The 17,379-nt window shown below is 38.2% G+C and overlaps 1 protein-coding gene across 1 annotated transcript; it reads left to right on the top strand.

Annotated features, from left to right (window-relative positions):
- Nucleotides 1-5,517: 5,517 nt before the first annotated feature.
- Nucleotides 5,518-15,574, top strand: Oosp4b (oocyte secreted protein family member 4B). The gene is made up of 5 exons (XM_071616915.1): nt 5,518-5,539; nt 9,165-9,346; nt 9,878-9,975; nt 14,397-14,544; nt 15,512-15,574. Exons 1-5 carry the CDS (start codon nt 5,518-5,520, stop codon nt 15,572-15,574), a joined length of 513 nt encoding a protein of 170 aa, XP_071473016.1.
- The last annotated feature ends 1,805 nt before the right edge of the window (nt 15,575-17,379 follow it).

Genomic DNA, 17,379 nt, shown 5'->3' with positions numbered 1-17,379 from the left:
GTGAGGTAGAGGATGCCACATAATCTATGAATACTTTCTCTCCTGCTTTTCTTCATCATCTCATGCCAAGTAGGGTAAGAGGAGGAAAGAGTAGAGGGATGAATACATCAACCTGGTACTATCATCCTCTGTTTCTAGTAATACTAGTTAAATGTGCACTATGAACCCTAAATGCAGTTAAAATTATGAACACTTGGGTTAAGGGCCATTATAAGACACAGAGATGCTCACTGGGTATATTTTGATGGGACAGTCTAGATAAGGCTTAACCAGCTCCAGCCAAATGTCACTTTTGATAGCATCTCCCTTCTGCCAGTTCCTAACTTAGTTATTGATCATTGAGCCTCTTATTTTGGAGGGGACTGGGTACAAGTGATAAATAACATAAATATAATAAGTATGTTGGTAGATATAATGGAGAAATAGCTCAAATTCGGGTATTTATTGGGAGGAAAATCTTCTACCAGGTATTTGGGAATATGTTCTCCTTTTTCTACTCTTTCCACAAACTTGTTTTTGTTTATACCATATGAAATATATACACTAGTCCATATTGAATAAGCAGACAGCAATACAGGAAGTCAGATATCAGTCTCCAGGGTGGGTACTGTCCGTATTTAAGGCTTCATTTGACGCACCTTTACTTGGCCTCATTAAAAAGAGATGTGCTTCAGTATCCCTCTCACCTGCCAGGCCTCCATTCATTTTCTACAGATACAGGGTGGGTTGGTTGTAGTAGCAGCAGGATCAGCAGCTTTTAAAGTGTGGCTGGCTTTGGCTGCTGCTTTGGTTTTAGCTGTGGATTATCATAAGTAATTCTGGGGGTAATCGGAAGTCCTAGTCACATTCTATTAGAAACTTCTCCTTGAATATCTGTGCAATACCCAATTTCTATTTTTATATTAAGCTACTTGATTTGTCATTCTGCTCCCCTTCTATCCAAAAAGTAGTATTTAGTTTCTATCCTTATATTCCCAGCCGTGATGAAAATAGTGATATTTGCATTGGTCTCACTTCAATGTACCCTCTTCCCCCTTCCTTTACAGAAAGCTTCCATTCTCCCTTCCAGAAAAACGGGTAGAAACTAATAGTAGCGCCTCTGGGGAAGCAACCCAAGGGCCAGTGGAAACCAGAGAGTCAACATCATCTCAAGTGGAAAATTTGGGGATCCTTCCAGGAATATCAGGTGGGTAGGTATTTTGACTTAGTACTGTAAATGTTTTCAAATGTACTTATTAAAAAAAGGTAAGGGTTCAAAGTGGCATATTGTGTGCCATGTACCCATGTGACTTCAGTTTAGGTTTGTTATAACCATGCGTTTCTGATGATCAGGAATATAATTTGTCATGTGTTTCTTCTTATTATTTTTAGGGGGGATACCAGGGATTGAACTCGGGGGCACTAAACCACTGAGCCACATCCCCAGCCCTATTTTGTATTTTATTTAGAGACAGGGTCTCACTGAATTGCTTAGTGCCTTGTTTTTTTTTTTTTTTTTGCTGAGGCTCGCTTTGAACACAATCCTCCTGCCTCAGCCTCTCGAGCCGCTGGGATTACAGGCGTGTGCCACCACATCAGGCCTGTTTCTCATTATTCTTTCAGGTAAAAATGTACATTTTTGAGGAGGCTTCAATGACTATTTAGGTTGATCCCAAACCAACCACAGAATAAAACTTTGACCCTACCATGAATAAAGGAACTGGGAATTGACAAGAGTTGCTATGAGGATAGTATGTGTGTTAGTTCTAACATCTACATTTTGCTCTGTAAGGACTAAATAAATGTCTGCAAGAGAAAACCCTTCTTGAATTGGAAGGAGCTCCTAAGAATTGTTCAAATGACCTAGAGCCCTTGAACTTTAGCATCCCAGAAGGGACAGACCTTGTTAATTTTTATTTCAGGTATCTGGTAACCATCTTAAGATTTGAGTTACTGTTATGTAAAACCTACGTTTATTAATCAATAACAAGTATATACAAGTAGTGAGTACATCGGTTCTACTTGAGTAATTACAGTCCATGCCCTCCTTCCTGGTTGAGCCACAATGAAATATTTCAGGGACTTTTGTAATAGTTTCCTGTTCGTGCCACTGTCTATGTCTTTTGCTTCATTACAGGACCAGTTTTTCCCTTGCACTGTCTAATTTTTATTGCTTGATGTGAAGTGGAGGGATTAAGCTATAGATTCTGGTGGTGTACACTCTACCAACCCTGGAACTCCAGTCATCTGAAGACCGCACTGTCTCTTAGAAGATGTCTATGGATGTTCTGTTTTACCTTTTAAATAATGTTCTTTTTAAAAATGAATTTGCTCTGCTGCACATATTTATGCAGTTTTTTTCCAGACTTAAATTTGTGGTGAAAGTGATTTTTAAAAATAAATTTTTGACAATCGGAAGAGTTGCTTTTCTTCTTTGAATAAAACTGAAATCCTGACTTGTAGGGTAGTTGACCAGGCAACTGTATTCTGCGGAAGCAAAGGGTGTGCTCACCACCCAAAGCACAGACAATGTTTGAGTATTATACTGTGGTGTTTCTCTGATTAATACCCATTTCACTTCTTATGGGTGTAAAATAAAATGAAATAATTAGTTCTCCCCACAAGGCTAAGAGAAAGTGGACTCTTCTATTTGCTACTCTTGGATTTTCAGTAATCCACCACCCCCACTTTTGCATCACTTATCTTATTATGTGGTAGTAATTTCAACTCAGTTTGTAACTTCAGATTCCTCTATCTTGCTCATACAAAGAGGCTAGTGTTTTTTAGGGGGAAAAATATACTCGCTGTCACAATTTCTGTTAGCTTTGTAAGTGAATCTTATTTAATCTCTCATAAGTAAAAAAAAAAAAATCCTGCAGTCTGTGCTGTCTTGGATTTAATCAACCAATTATAGGATGGGACCCCAGGCTCACAGAATTTCCACACTGTAAGGAACTGGGGGAGGCCACCAGCAAGCCAGATGAAGTGGTCCAGGGACTCCCTTCTCACTTGTGAATGGAGCGAGGACTGAATTCCCTTATGAACAATTCAAAGTGTTAAGGAGAAAGCCCAGAATGATGTTGCAAATGCACCTCCTCCTTGGGCAGTGGAGAGTGCATAATATATTTTCTAAGTGCTGTTGGCTCTATTGTCTCTCCTCTCTTCCTGCTTGTTTTCCCTCTGCTCCCTTTTGCTTCCTGACAAAATACAGATTAGAGGATTTATTGACAATATGGAATGTGTCTAATGCTGAATATGAAGACATTTTTATTTCAGTTCATGAGAAATTTTTTTTTCCTTCTCTGGGGAGCCAATTATTAGAATATCCGTCACCCATGGAGACTAGACTGAAGATAATTTGATTTAGCTAGTTGAGTGGCTGCAATTCCTTTTGTAAATAAATGTTCTGTGTTTAAAAATTATATATTTCCTACTTCTCAGGGTTTTCAACCAAAGTATTTGAGTTAGCTGCAGCTTGCTGAAATTCTAGAAAAACAAAGGATGGAGAGAACCCAAAGATTTCTAATTAAATAAAGGTCCAAATGAAAAAGGCACTATTAGAAATTGTCTTTAGCTATGTTAGATCAGCTCTTCTGGAGGTCATACAACTTCCAAAAGTTTATACCAAAAGTCATGCTGAAATCACGCAGGGCATGATACTTACAGCAAGAGGCAAAGAAGTGTGGGTGAGTGAGAGGTAACAAATTTAGGACAGGGGCAGCAGGATGGAAGGGCCTCACTACCAGAGTCCTGGGGCTTGCACTGTTTACACGTTCTGCACCTCTCTGCTATGTTACCCCTTTCTACTGATTGTTGATTATGAGGTTGTAAGGGCCAGAGTCAAGAAGTGCAAGCATTATCTGTAGTCTTGGATGCTGGTGGTCTATAGAGTAAAAGCAGTAAAAATTCTGATCAAATTTAATCATTTCCCTCACATTCAAGCTAACAAGAATTCATTTAAGAGGGGAATTGAAACGTTAAAAAATAAAAGCAGATCCAGTACTTAAATAGGATGAATAAAATTATAAAGCTTTTAGAGGGAAATATTAGAAAATATGGATTTCAGATCAGTAAAAAATATTAAAAGAGAAATGAAATACACTATGAAGAGAAAGATTGATTTCTTAGATCACCTCAATATTTAATTTTTCTGTTTTAAGAGAAGAATTAAAGAATGCACCATGAGAAAATGAACAGGATTACATATGTATTAGTTTGGGTTCTCTATGGAAACAGAATCAAATTTCATACATGTATAAAATAAGGAATTGGCTCCTGGTATTATGGAGCCCGAGAAGTCCCAGGATGTGCTGTGGGCAAGCCGGGGATCCAGGAGAACTGATGCCCTACTTCTAGGCCAAGTCCAAAGTCATTTCGAGAAATGTCTGTCAAAGTTATTATGCACATGAACTACCTGAGAACCAGAAGAGCCAATGGTGTAAGTTCCAGTCCAAGTTCAAGTCAGAAGAGGAGTCCAATGTCCCAGCATGGAGACAGCGAGGCAGAGTACGGATTCTCCCTTAATCAACCATTTAGTTCCACTCAGGCCTTCAGTGGATTGGGTGAGCCCCTCCCACACTGAGGAGGGCAATCTGCTTTACTCAGATTATTGAGTCACATGTGAATCTCACTAAGAAACAACCTCATAAACACACCCAGAAAAATGTTTAACCAACTATTCAGAAACCCTGTGAACCAGTAAAATTGGCATAAAATTAACTATCACACCTAGAAATCGGCACAAAAGATTCATAATAAGCATAAATTGAAAGAGTCGTGTCTAGAATATATGATCCTTACGAACTAAATTTAAAAATACAACTAAATAGGAAACAGGAAAACATTTCTTAAGAGAAGACATTCACATGGTCAATAAATGTGATATCTCCAGAAATTATGATATGAAAAAGTTATGATATGAACTACTCATTAGTAGTTCAGAAAATCTAAAACACAATGAAAGAATGAGAAATCCAATCAGAAATGTGTGCCCTATGTCAGCTTCTTGTTGCTGGATAAACTCTAAAGCTTTTGTTCACTATAATATAATTAATAAGAACATACAGATAAGTAGGATATCACCTAGGTACATCCATGTACCTAGATTATAGGAAATTTTATAGGTATCCTTATTTTTTAACATAATTATCTTTATTATCTATCCATATTAAGGTACTTTTTAAAAAGTTAGTACTAGGGTAACCCACACTAAGACTAAGCTGTGAGAAATGTCTCTGAAATTTAATATGCAAATGACCCACCTGGCGATTGTTGAAATGCATTCTATGACTGATCTTGTAGCTGCGGTGTGGAACCTGATCTTTTGCATTTAAGCACCTCACAGGTGAGATCATGTAGCTACTGCTAGCAGATGGACCTGACTTTGAGAGCAAAGATGCAAAGGAGTTTCCCTGTGCTAACCAAGTAGAGGATAACTGCAGACAGCTGAGTGTGGCCAAGGTTTATAAACACCTGAGGACGCCCAGCTCCTGGCCACTTCCTGCCCCCCCTGGCTGCAGTGTCTTGGAGGCTGTCATGATGAAGACCTCTGTGCTCCTAGGCGGGTCCTTCCTCCTTTTTCTGATATTTTGGAATTCTTCTGGACTCGAACCAGGTACAGATAAAAAATGTCTTTGGAGGATAGTGATTTAAAGTGACAAGATTGTTTTCTAAAACTCAGCTGTGTAAAGACCTGTTCTCCCCTTCACCCCCGATGATAAACCAACAGAAAGGGCTGCCTATTTCTGGTTAGACTCAGTTTTTAAAAAGTTAGTGTCTTTAACCTTTGCTCAAGGTATTTTCTGCCTTTACAAACCAATTTGAGGGCCCCTCAGGTTTAATTATCTTCTATTGTTATCCCTTTTCTATATTTCTTTGAAAATATATGAACCCCAATTATAAAAGAACCAGGAGAAGAAGGGATCAGAGATCCATGGGTTTCTGGGAAGGGAGGGTATAAACTCTTCACCTGAATGCGATACTGACCGAAGGAAGTGAGCAGCTGGATTCGGAGAGATCATAATTGTTTCCTTCATCTGCTGAGCTTCCAGAAACCTCAACTCTGGTACTTGTTAGCGGTGTGGACCTGGGTGAGTGATTTGAAGTCCATGTGTCTAATTTTGGCCGTCCACAAGAAGTTATTGGGATGTACGCGAGTCTGACTTAGTATTTCAGTGAGGTAATTTGAGAGGTCATCTATGGTTTGCCTCTGGGCCCAGCCTGAAGTCCGCGAGGCTCATGCTGCAGTGAGGGGTTAGAGGGGACGCTGGTGGACCTTCCCCATGTCTGCCACTGCATGGCTCCTCTTCCATCTCTTTATACACTGGTTCTCAGCAGGGGTGACATCCGCCCCCCTCCTCCTGGGAAGATTTGGCAACTTCTAGAGGCATTTTTTTGTTGTTACAACTGGGGTTCCTAGTGGTATCTGGTGGATACTGGTCAAGAGTACAGTCTAGAGCATCCAGATCACCACCACCAAAGGAACCCAATGTCCACAGGACTGAGGCGAGAAAGCTAGCCTCGTGGTGCTCTACCTCTGCTTAGAGTGCTTTAAGACCTGTGTTTGTGAGACTGTTTTCTATGCAAAACCAGATCAGAAACTAGTTCCAACCACAGCTCTTTCAGATAATCTTGATTTCTAATGACTAAGGACAGTGACTTTCTCTTTCCAGTGGGTTTCTGAGTAAATAAGAATGAGTGGGGACACCTGCTATGAAACCCTAATCCTTCTCTGATCCCTCTCTTGTGCTCTGACTCGGCTTCTCTGGGGTGGTCAAGCTATTAGTCTTCAGACTTTGCCTGTCATACCTTGTTTGTTTGATCGTTCTTTATTTGGAGATTTTTACCTTAATATACATTTTGTTACGTGGGTCTGACTTCTCTATGCCATTCCATGAGACCAAAATCATGGTGTGAGGTTGGGGGTGGGATGGAAAATTAAGTGTACTTGAGTCACATCAGATTGGCCTGGGAAATGGGAGTAAAATGAATTAAAAACCTAGCTCCTGCTCTGCGAGTACCACCTACATATTTGTGGTTGACTCTATCCAGCTCTGGCAAAGCCTTTGGTCCCTCAGTGGAGATCATCAGTGAAATGAAAACTGAACAAATAGCTTAAAAAGAAATCTTGTCTCCCATCTATTTCTCTTTCTATCTTTTTTTACCTGATTCTGTTTTACTTATTGGCCATCTTGCAGATCTCAGTGTTGGTACCCATTAGACCAGTTCTCAAACTTTGATGTATATACAAGTCATCAGAGATCTTTGTAAGTGTACAGTGATTCAATAAGTCAGGGATTAGACCTGATAATCAATATTTCTGATGAGTGCTCAGGGGATGTTGATGTTGCCCCTTCATGGACCAGACTTTAACAAGGCCTTAGATCATTTACTGACAGAGGATTCTCTATGAAAAGGATAATTAACTGATGAAGGGAGTCAGGCATTCCCTGTTCTAATTTTCACATTTTCACTCTTCCATGTCCTCCTAAGACACAGATCTTCAGTAGATAGAGAACATAGTCTGGATTCCAGTAATGACTCCGCCGACTAGTGATGGCCAAGAGTGTTGGTCTGATTTGGTGCTAATGCCAGCTACACTATGTACTCTGTTTGATATCATGCTCAAGTTATTGGATGGTTGGAGCATTTCATTTTTCATCTGGGAAATGAAGGGATTAACTGTCCTGTCTCCAAAATCTCCTGTTGTACTCAAAAACAAAAATATATGTGTGTGCATTGACACTTGACCTGGAAACTGGCACATCAATAGCAAAACTCTGCTTATTTAATGTGATGACAATAAACTTGGGAGTCTCCAATGGAAAAACAAAGCTTGTAGTCTAACATTCTCCCGGGAATGATAGTGAGCCTGCCTGGGAATGGTTTACTTTTAAAGTTAATACGTCCATTGTTGGGTTGCCTACTTTATAGCATCTATTTTAGTTTGAATGGTGCTTGTGATTCCCATTCTAATATGGACCATGAGTATTGAACTATGATCCTGTTGCTACAAGGACTGCAGATTTGTTTCATTCCTATCCCACATCTTGCTTCTAAACTGTTATCACTATATGTGCTATCAGCATATGTCAAACTACTTATATAATTCGTACTATTAATGTTCATAGCAAAAACACAGTTCCCCTCCAAAACATAAGCACCTTGCGCTTGCATTTCTAACCTATTTTAGCTATCTCGGTAAGCAACAGTGTTGAGTTGTTCAAGTTCATGTTTCTAGCCCAAATGAGGCCCCCTTCCTCAGCCAACATTTTACAAAAAGACGTCTATAGATGGTTGAATATTTCCAAGTGTCCTGAGAAAAAAGTTTAATGTTTTATCCCTGTGGTTGGACACATCACTTATTTAATTAAAATCCTCACTGAAGACAAAATGCATGCCATGTGGCTGGGGATAAAGCAATTTGATATTTAGGGATAGATGGCAACATGTGCCTTATATTTACTCTTAAAAATGTTATTGGTCTATAGCCACAGCTGCTTCAGGTCAACATGAGTCTGAACCTACATTTACCGTTCTTTTATGTAGTATTAAGATTCAGGTCTGTCTATATGAAGGGATTTTTGGTGGGAGTCCCCTTTTATACATATCTTTAAATTGCTTTTACTTTATTGAGCATTTAAGTTCTAGGCACAAACCTCAAAAGGTAGGTAATAATCACTATATTCATTTTAAATATGAGTAGAATGGCTGCAAAGAATTAAATAACAAATTATCTTTTAAGATGGGTTTTATGACAGTGTAAAATACAGAGCTCCAAAGTTACCCCCACTGTCCATTGGCTATTGAGCCCTTGGAATGTGAATTGTGCTACAAAGAGACAATGCACCCTGATTTCAGAAAATCTGTATAAGAAAGAAGTGAAATCACAATTTTTGTTTTATTATTAGTTAATGATTGTATTTGGGATACATTTGGTTACATGAACTAAATTTAAAAATGCTTTCATGATTATGTCAGGGTGTATCCTGGTGTTGCAAATAACTAAAAATAATTTTTTAAATCCCCCCCCAATTATAGGTCCTTTTTATTTTTGAATCTGGCTACCAGAAAACTGAAAGATACCTGTGTGGCTTGCATTATGCTGTTGTCAGACTGCACCATTATGTCTTAAGGTAAAGATGTGCTAATAACACATTGATTCTTGGATTTTTGTTTTGTTTTAGCAGTGACCTCAATCTGTTCTGATGATTGGTTGATAGTCAGAATGAAAATAAGGCCCTTTGATAATGACACAGAAGTTAAAATTGGTGACATTAACCTGGGAGATGGTTGTCCTGTAACAAGGAAGCTCTCATTCAACTATGAGTTTTCTTATCCTGTCGTTTCCTGTGGGATCAATAAATTTGTAAGTGCCTTCATGATTCTTCCTAAAACATATTCTGCATTTTTATTCAGGCATACATGTATCAAAGATCTCTTTAAAAAAATCTCAAGCACAACTACAACACTTGCATCATAAATTCTCACATAGGGGTCAAGTATATGTTTATGTAATGATGATGTTTCAGATGAAGGGTTTTGAAAATGTTCAAAGTTATGGACAATGTCATCTCCAATTTTCTCCTTTCACCTGCTGTCAGATTTTAAGATTTTTTTTTTTTTGGTGGGAATTGGGTGTGGATATGTGCACCTGGCAAGCTATTTTGGAAAGGGCAAATATATTTTAAACTAGTCCCAGAGATATCATTTGTCTCTTATCACCTCATCTGGCTGTGGAGATAGGGACAAAGGGAGGATAAAGTGTTTTCACTCAGATCTACTGTCTTAATGTAAAATGCCATATTCAGATTTTTCTAGAATGGACACATTCTCTTCAAATTATTCAACCACTGAAATAGTTCAATGCTTCTAGTATTAAAACTCTCAATCATTTCAGGTGTTCTCTGGGAATGATGTTTTCATACTATCCAAGATCAATTACAGACCAACATTGAATATCACCTATTCGTTTCAGGTGGTTTGCTTTGTGAAGAGGTACGTACAGTCCACTATTCCCCTTACATGTTTTTAAATTTATCCTTTGACTGATAGGTGTTTCTGTGAAGAACACAGCCTCAGAGGATGCCTAGGGAACAAAAATGATGTCTAAAATTTTCTCAATCCTTGATAGGAGAGATTTCAAATGCATAGAAGAGTAGAAAGGACTTTTGTTTTTGTGAACCCCTGTATAACTAACATCCAGTCATTTTCCTGAACTTTATCCAGCATCCACTTCTCCATCCACCAATTTTTTGGATGCATTTCTAAGTGAAGACACATGTGCATTTCCCTTAAGTACTTCATGCTGTCGTGAATAAGGGATCAATATTTACTTAAAGTTCTTACTTTGAACAAAAATTTACCCACTATTAAACATATAGATGTTACATGAGTATATGCGTTTGTCATCTCATTGATATGTTTGGCCCCAAACCCCATCAGCATTCATCAGACTATGATTACTGTAGAGTGATTCTGCTACCTCTCACTGCCCTTGTCTCTTCTGTAACTTTATGTAAATGGAGTCACAGTGTGTACCTCTGTCTGGCTCCTATTTCCCAGCATAATATTGGAGATTCCTTTGCCTTGTATATATTCCACTAACCTGTTGCTCTCCATTGCATGTTTGTTATTGTAATGAAGACATGTTGTTCTCAGGCTCTGGCAGGTATGTATAAATCGGCTCTGACCATAGTTCTGCAATTCTTTGTGCAGGTGCATGTTTTCTTTGGGTTAATACCTAGGAATAGGACTGCTTGATCATAGGGAAAGAGTAGCTTAGTTGTGAAAGAAACATGTCTGTTTTCTCAAATAGGATGTAGTGTTTGCACTTATACTAGGAATGAAGGAGACTCTGATGGTTTTATCAGATGATGATAGTTGTCTTCTAGCCATTTTTCTTTTTTGGTATCAGGGATTAAATCCAGAGGTGCTTAACCACTGAGCCACATCTCCATCGCTTTTATTTTTTATTTTGAGACAGAGTTTAATTGAGTTGCTTAGGGCCTCATTAAGTGTCTAAGGCTGGCTTTGAACTTGTGATTCTCCTGCCTTAGCCTCCCAAGTCACTGGGATTATAGGCTGGTGCCACTGCACCCAGCTTAATGGTATCTTCTGATGAACAGACATACTTCATTTTGAAATTTATAGACTTCTTCTTATGATTATTGGTTTCTGTTTTAAAATTCTTGCCTACTGTCAAATTTTTTCTTTAAAAAACTTTGTGGTTTTAGATTTGTTTGGGTCTGTAAGCCATCTTAATTTTTATAGGCATTGAGGCAGATAAAATATTTTCTCTTTCCATATGGATATCTTGTTGATACAATACTCAATTTAAATGACTTTCTGTTCCCTCTTGGATTGCACTGATTCCTCTGTGAAGTAAATGACCATGTAAGTTTGGATTTCTCTGGACTGTCTTTTATGTTCTAATTAATCTGTCGTGCCTATTCTAATTTGCAACTTAGCAATGTCAGCTTTAGATATTCAGGATGCCTTCACACATATTCTCACTATATCCTCATATTTCCTGACAAAATTGGGGCACCTTGGAAGAAACCAACATTTAAAAAATTTGTGTTTAGATTTTAATAGTCATCATCTCTAAACCTATGCTGTCTAGGAGTCCGGTAACTGCATGCAATATTTACATTTAAATTTAATACAGCTAAGACGGGGTGTGGTAGCACATGCCTATAATCCCAGTGGCTTGGAAGGCTGAGTGAGGTAGGAGGATGGCTCAAAACCAGTCTCAGCAACTCAGGATGGCCTTAAGCAACTTAGGGAGACCCTACCTCAAAATAAAAAATAAAAAAAAGTGTTGAGGAGTGGGTCAGTGGTTAAGTGCCCCTGGGTTCAATCCCTGGTACCAAAATAACTCAACAAATGAATAAGTAAATTAAATCCAACTAAAATTTAGTTCTTTAGTTGCTTTAGCTATTTTTCATGCTCAATGGCAGCACGTGGCTAGGGTTACACGGTGCAAATTTAAAGCAATTATTTTATCACAGAAAATGTTACTGGAAAGTGTTGCTAAATGGAATAAATAGCATTTCTAACTGGACAGTAGCTATTGATTAATCATAAGCATTCAGATTTCTTTATGTGGTTCTGAACATTAAATAGCCTTTCCCTGAGTCCTGTGTTTTTTTGATGCTAGTTACATTTAGATTGCATAATCATATTAGAGTTGAAAACAAATATAAAATGATTTGAAGGATAAATGGTGACTAAGTAATGGAAGAGGAGGAACATCATTGAATATTTCTGACATCCTAGGTACTGTGGAAACATCCTTCTTAAATCATCTCATTTAATCTTAATGCCATAAAGTATGTGCTATAATCTTTAGTCTTTATTAATGAAGGCATTGAAGCAATTAGCTATTATATGATCTGCTTATTAGGGTCAAGATCTGACACCTGTTGATAGATACCATATTCTACTTGAAACTTCTGCAAATCTCTGAAAATCTGGTCTTTAGGGTTCTCTACAAACAAGGTATTGGGCTTTTAGCATTAGGCCTGAGGCTAGAGGAACTAAATCCTCAAGTTTGAATGCACGAATACTTTAGTCTTTAGTTATCTAGGAAAACCTGCATCCCTGAAGCTTGTGTTCTAAAGAAACATACTTTTCTCATGAAAAGTTTTCACAAACTGGTCTGAGTTGCCTATACTTCCTGGAATAGATGTGAAATGTGTCTGGGGTAATTTCCTTTAATCTGAGGAACTCTCTGTTCTTCCAGACTCCAATTTCTTTTTTAACCCCTGTGGCTACAATAGTAATTGCTACATTTTTATAAGAACTTCATGTCCTGTCCCACTGAATTGATCCAGGGGTTAGCCTCTAACTTGAACAATGCCAGTCAGTCCCCCCATCCCAAGGCTTTGTAAACTTTCAGCCTCTGGTCAGGTAAAGGCTAGGAGATTAAAAAAATACAAAACATAACAATTCAGAAAAGTAGTTTTCCTCTTTTGGCTCGTGAATAGGAGTGGTGTACAGCAATGGAATCAAGACGATGAGCAACGATGCATTCCAATTCTAGTTGCCTTTTTGTGACTGGTATTGCTATGTTCATCTTTTAATCAGTTATTAGATAATCTAAACATGCAAAAAGTGGGGTTCTTGTTGGTAGTCACTGCTTTTAACTGCAATGTAACATCTTCCCCACTTCTTGATAGCATCCTGAGAAGTTCAATCTCTGGTCAGTTGAGAGGGGAGTACCATTTAACACTAGAATTTCATATGTGACTTATTTTTTTCTTTTCCCTTCCCACAATTTCAGCCATTCTAGGGTATGAGGTTTTTGATTGTAGATTCCTAGAGGTGATCTCTTTTTGTGGTCTTAAAGTCTCTCTACTCTTTTTCTGGGTGTGTTAGAGTAGGGTAATGATGTTAAGACAGGGAGAGGAGATGCCCATCCATTGAGATGGTTGTAGGTCTCTCCTGGCCAACTCTGACTGGCCACGGATGCCTTCTTGGTGGTCAGTATAAACACTGGTTCTCCTCCCTATGTGCCTTTACGAATGGATCTGTGACAAACCGCAGTTTGGATCCTTCAATTTATTTCCTTATGCTGAACTTGAGGATCTTGGCACAAGTTGCAACTCGATTACTTTATCCACTAAGCTCTCAAGAAAAGGATTCGCTTTTTCAAAAGCAAATGTGGAAATAAAGCCTGTCATACTCACAAAGGGATCTAGAAAATATGAATGAGATTTTAGCCTTCCTTTACACATGCGCTTGGTCACCCTCATCCTCCTGTGACTATCCAAGTCCTGGCTTTGGGCGATGGGTGAGCCCCTTCCTTTCCCTTCCCTCCTCTGCAGGGGAAAGCAGTAGGGAAGGGACACTGTAACTCCTTAAATAGGATGGAGAAGGGTTGGGATGGCTGTTGAAGGTGACAGAAACTAACTGCTTTGTAACTTTCGAGTGGAACATCCATCTCTCCTGCCAGGCTACGAGTTGGGTGGTGGAATCTTTTCCCCACATACATGGGTCTCATTTTAAATTCCCCATCTCTTTCTGTGCATTAGAGACCTATCTGTGACTGGCTTGGTGCCGAGTGTCAGTCTGTTCAGTCCCATAGCATATTTGTCACATCTGACAATTGTTTTGACATTTGACACTTCAACTCTGGGGCTCTAGGATCAATTCTGGCTCAATAGGTATCATCCTATTCAAGATCCTATTATAAACATTTTTTAGGTTCATCGAACTAACTTGCCTTGCTCTAAGTTAGTTACTTTGAGTATTTTTTTTTTACTTATAAAATACAATCAGGTTTATGTTAGTGATATCTATAAATATGTATTTACTTATGTAAAATGTATACATAATTTCCCACAAAAGTTTTTGTGACATAGAAAAGACTACTGATCCTATGTGTATGTATTTTTTATTTGCTTTGCATTTAGGTTTCAATTATCTCTGATGCCTTTTGGAATGAATGGGTATGATGCCAATATGTTGGGTGATAGCTTTGAAGTGACAAAAGAAAGGCCACCAATGTCAGCTCCCCCACAAAGCAAAGAATGTGAACCTATCTTTAGCAGTTACAGTAAGGTGAGGATATTTAGTTTATTCATCATTTCATGGTCAACTGTGATCTGCTTGGTGTAATGCCAGTGGAAGAAATAATATAAAGCCCTATTTGAATACTGGATACTCAAATTGCTTTGGTCTTCAACTGAACCCTGTAGACTTGGGAGTATCTTTATACATATGTGTCTGGATGTATAAGATAACAAAAATAATAGAAGTAGGAAATAGGCCAAATAGGCTTGAAAATTTGGAGGAATTTGCTAAGTCTAATTAGTATTTCTTATAATAATAAACCTTCAGAAAAACACCTTTCTTAGTAAATATTTTTTTCTGGGTTTGAAATATGCCACACAATTTGTGCATAGACAATTTTGAAATTGACATTTGGTAAGGAAATGAACTTTGTTCTAAGAATCTGATAGCCACTTAAAATTAAGACGTATAAATGCTTGATATCTTGAGTCTCGGGAAAGCAGTAATCCAGCCAATACTTAGACGCTAATCACTTTTTTAAAAAACCTTTATAGACATGACAGTAGAACCTATTTTGATATATTTATACAAACATGCATGCTAATCCCCTTCAATAGCATATTTTACTTATATATTTGATATAGTTGAGTAATGCTATAGATTGCATTTAAGAGTATAAATTCCATCAGGGTGTGGTGGCGCATGTCTGTAATCTCAGCAGCTCTGGCTGAGATGGGAAGATTGTGAGTTCAAAGCCAGCCTCAGCAAAGGGGAGGCGCTAAGCAACTTAGTGAGACCCTGTCTCTAAATTTTAAAAAAAATATATATAAAATAAGGCTGGGGATTTGGCTTAGTGGTTAAGTGCCCCTGAGTTCAATCCCTGGTAACAAACAAACAAATACCAAATTTCATTCATCACACTATTTCCAGTTGAGCATCTCTGATTTCTGTGAGCAACTGTTGGATGAGAGTGACTTGTAAGCAACTTTTAATTGCTTTTACCCTTATCATATAGGAACAACTATTCATGAAGCCCTGGACCAAAAATATCTGTATCAAGACTTCCTCTCCTCCCTGAGTTCTAGGAAAAAGTGCTGTTCCCTCGTCTGGGACTCAGTTTCAATAATCCTGTTGTTCTGTCTTCCTAAGATGAGTACCAATATGTGTTGTCTGTTTAAATGCCTTTCTGAAAATTTGGATAGTCTACATCTCTAATGTGATGTTTAAACCTTTTAAATGAGTTCATTGGAAGTGACATTACCATTGCAACTTTGTATGTGAAGTCAAGTTCATAATAAAGCTGCTACCGTATGAAAGCTTGCCTGTGTTGTTGGGTTGTACAGTGGCTTGCTTCCCCAACACAAAAGTACTCACAACTCAAGTTCTTCTCATGGGTTGGCTCTCAGGTTCTCCTCTGAATATAATTACCCAGTTCATTCTGCAAGTGAAATCTTGTGCCTTTGAGTATACTGTTTAAGCCCAAACCAGAGGGTACCACAGACATGCAAAGGGATCCATGTATACAAATGACTATTTCCTTTAAGTAAAAAATTTTCTCCCATGGGAAAAACTGGTAGTTTGGGGTAGAACATTGTCTTATGTCTAGATTCCTTATTCCTGGTAGCAGTGTCGGGAGCAAGACTCATTATAATGACACAGGAAAATGAAAAACATTGCTTTGTTCATTAGACATAATTTGTGCTTGCTAAATCTGAATGAAAGTACCTCTTTCCCATCTAGCTAAAAACATTTTTATTCCTAGAGAATGTGAAGACATGCAATTTCTTCATCTAGAATTCGTGTATAACTTAATTGAGCTGTTCAACAAATACCTAACTCTGACAATAGACTGACCTTTCCTTGATCACAGAAGCCACAGTAGGTTAGCCAGGCCTTCATTAGAGGGTCTGAAATAACTTTTGGGTAAAAATTTCTTTAACTTCCAATCTCATTGTAGGTTCCAGTAGTAGACAGCATGCCAAGGGAAAGAAAGATGGACAATACTTTCCTGACTTAATTTTTTTGTTGTTTGCTAAGGATTTAGGCAGCTGTGAAAATGAAGAAACGGCTTCTCTGCCATAAAGAATCTTACTGATCTCCTGGAAGCCTAGTAATGCAAGGCTGACCAGCTGGAAGTAGCTATAACAGCTAATCTGATGAAAATTGTTTTTGATTTAAAGGGTAGAGTTAAGGTTGTACCCAACAGGAGATACGTTGTTTCATTTACTATTTGCAGCGCTGGGAATCAAACCCAGAGCCTCACTCACATGCTAGGCAAGCATTCTACCACTGAGCCAAATCCCCAGCCCAAGGATGTTTTAGATGATGTGAAAACATCCAAATGGTTTGGGCAGAGTCTGAGGAGAACAAGGGACTCAAGGATGTCTCCTGGATGAGTGTGTGAACTGCGGTGCTATTTAGATGGGAAAGGGAAAGATCTCTATGGGAATCAATATTTTGACAGGTTCAGAATCTACCTTTTAGCTATTACCATTCACCATTTAATTTTGCTGGTCTCCCGTAAATATACCCTGAAGTCTCCCTCGGTATTCAGAAAGATTTTTTTTTTTTTTTTTTTTTTTTTTTGCTAATCATTCCAGAAAGGTTGGGCCACGGTTTAATAGGGTTAAGTGAGTAATGGGTTTCATCCCTCTCAAAGCAGTTTTGACAAAATAGAGAATAAAGAAGGTAAATGGAAAAATCAGTTAATTCCCTGGGTTCCCTGGTAGGAAAACAGAATGAGGTGGGATGTGAGTCAGATGGGTATGATCAGAGTTTCTATGATCTTTGAGTTTCTATCAAGCAGAATGATTCTAATAAACATTCAAGCAATGGATTCTTCACATTTCTTGTTTCTAACGTGTACAAACATGAGTTTATATA

Source organism: Marmota flaviventris, chromosome 9, assembly GCF_047511675.1.
Source record: "Marmota flaviventris isolate mMarFla1 chromosome 9, mMarFla1.hap1, whole genome shotgun sequence".
NCBI classification, from domain to species: Eukaryota; Metazoa; Chordata; class Mammalia; order Rodentia; family Sciuridae; genus Marmota; species Marmota flaviventris.
The sequence above is the reverse complement of the archived record's forward strand: the minus strand, read 5'-3'. Positions and strand labels throughout refer to the sequence as shown.

Excerpts from the sequence above, each read along its gene's own strand:
- Oosp4b (XM_071616915.1), top strand. The coding sequence starts at position 5,518 with ATGAAGACCTCTGTGCTCCTAG. Across the intron at positions 9,347-9,877 it reads CCTGTGGGATCAATAAATTT|GTGTTCTCTGGGAATGATGT; the intron begins GTAAGTGCCTTC and ends CAATCATTTCAG. Across the intron at positions 9,976-14,396 it reads GTGGTTTGCTTTGTGAAGAG|GTTTCAATTATCTCTGATGC; the intron begins GTACGTACAGTC and ends CTTTGCATTTAG.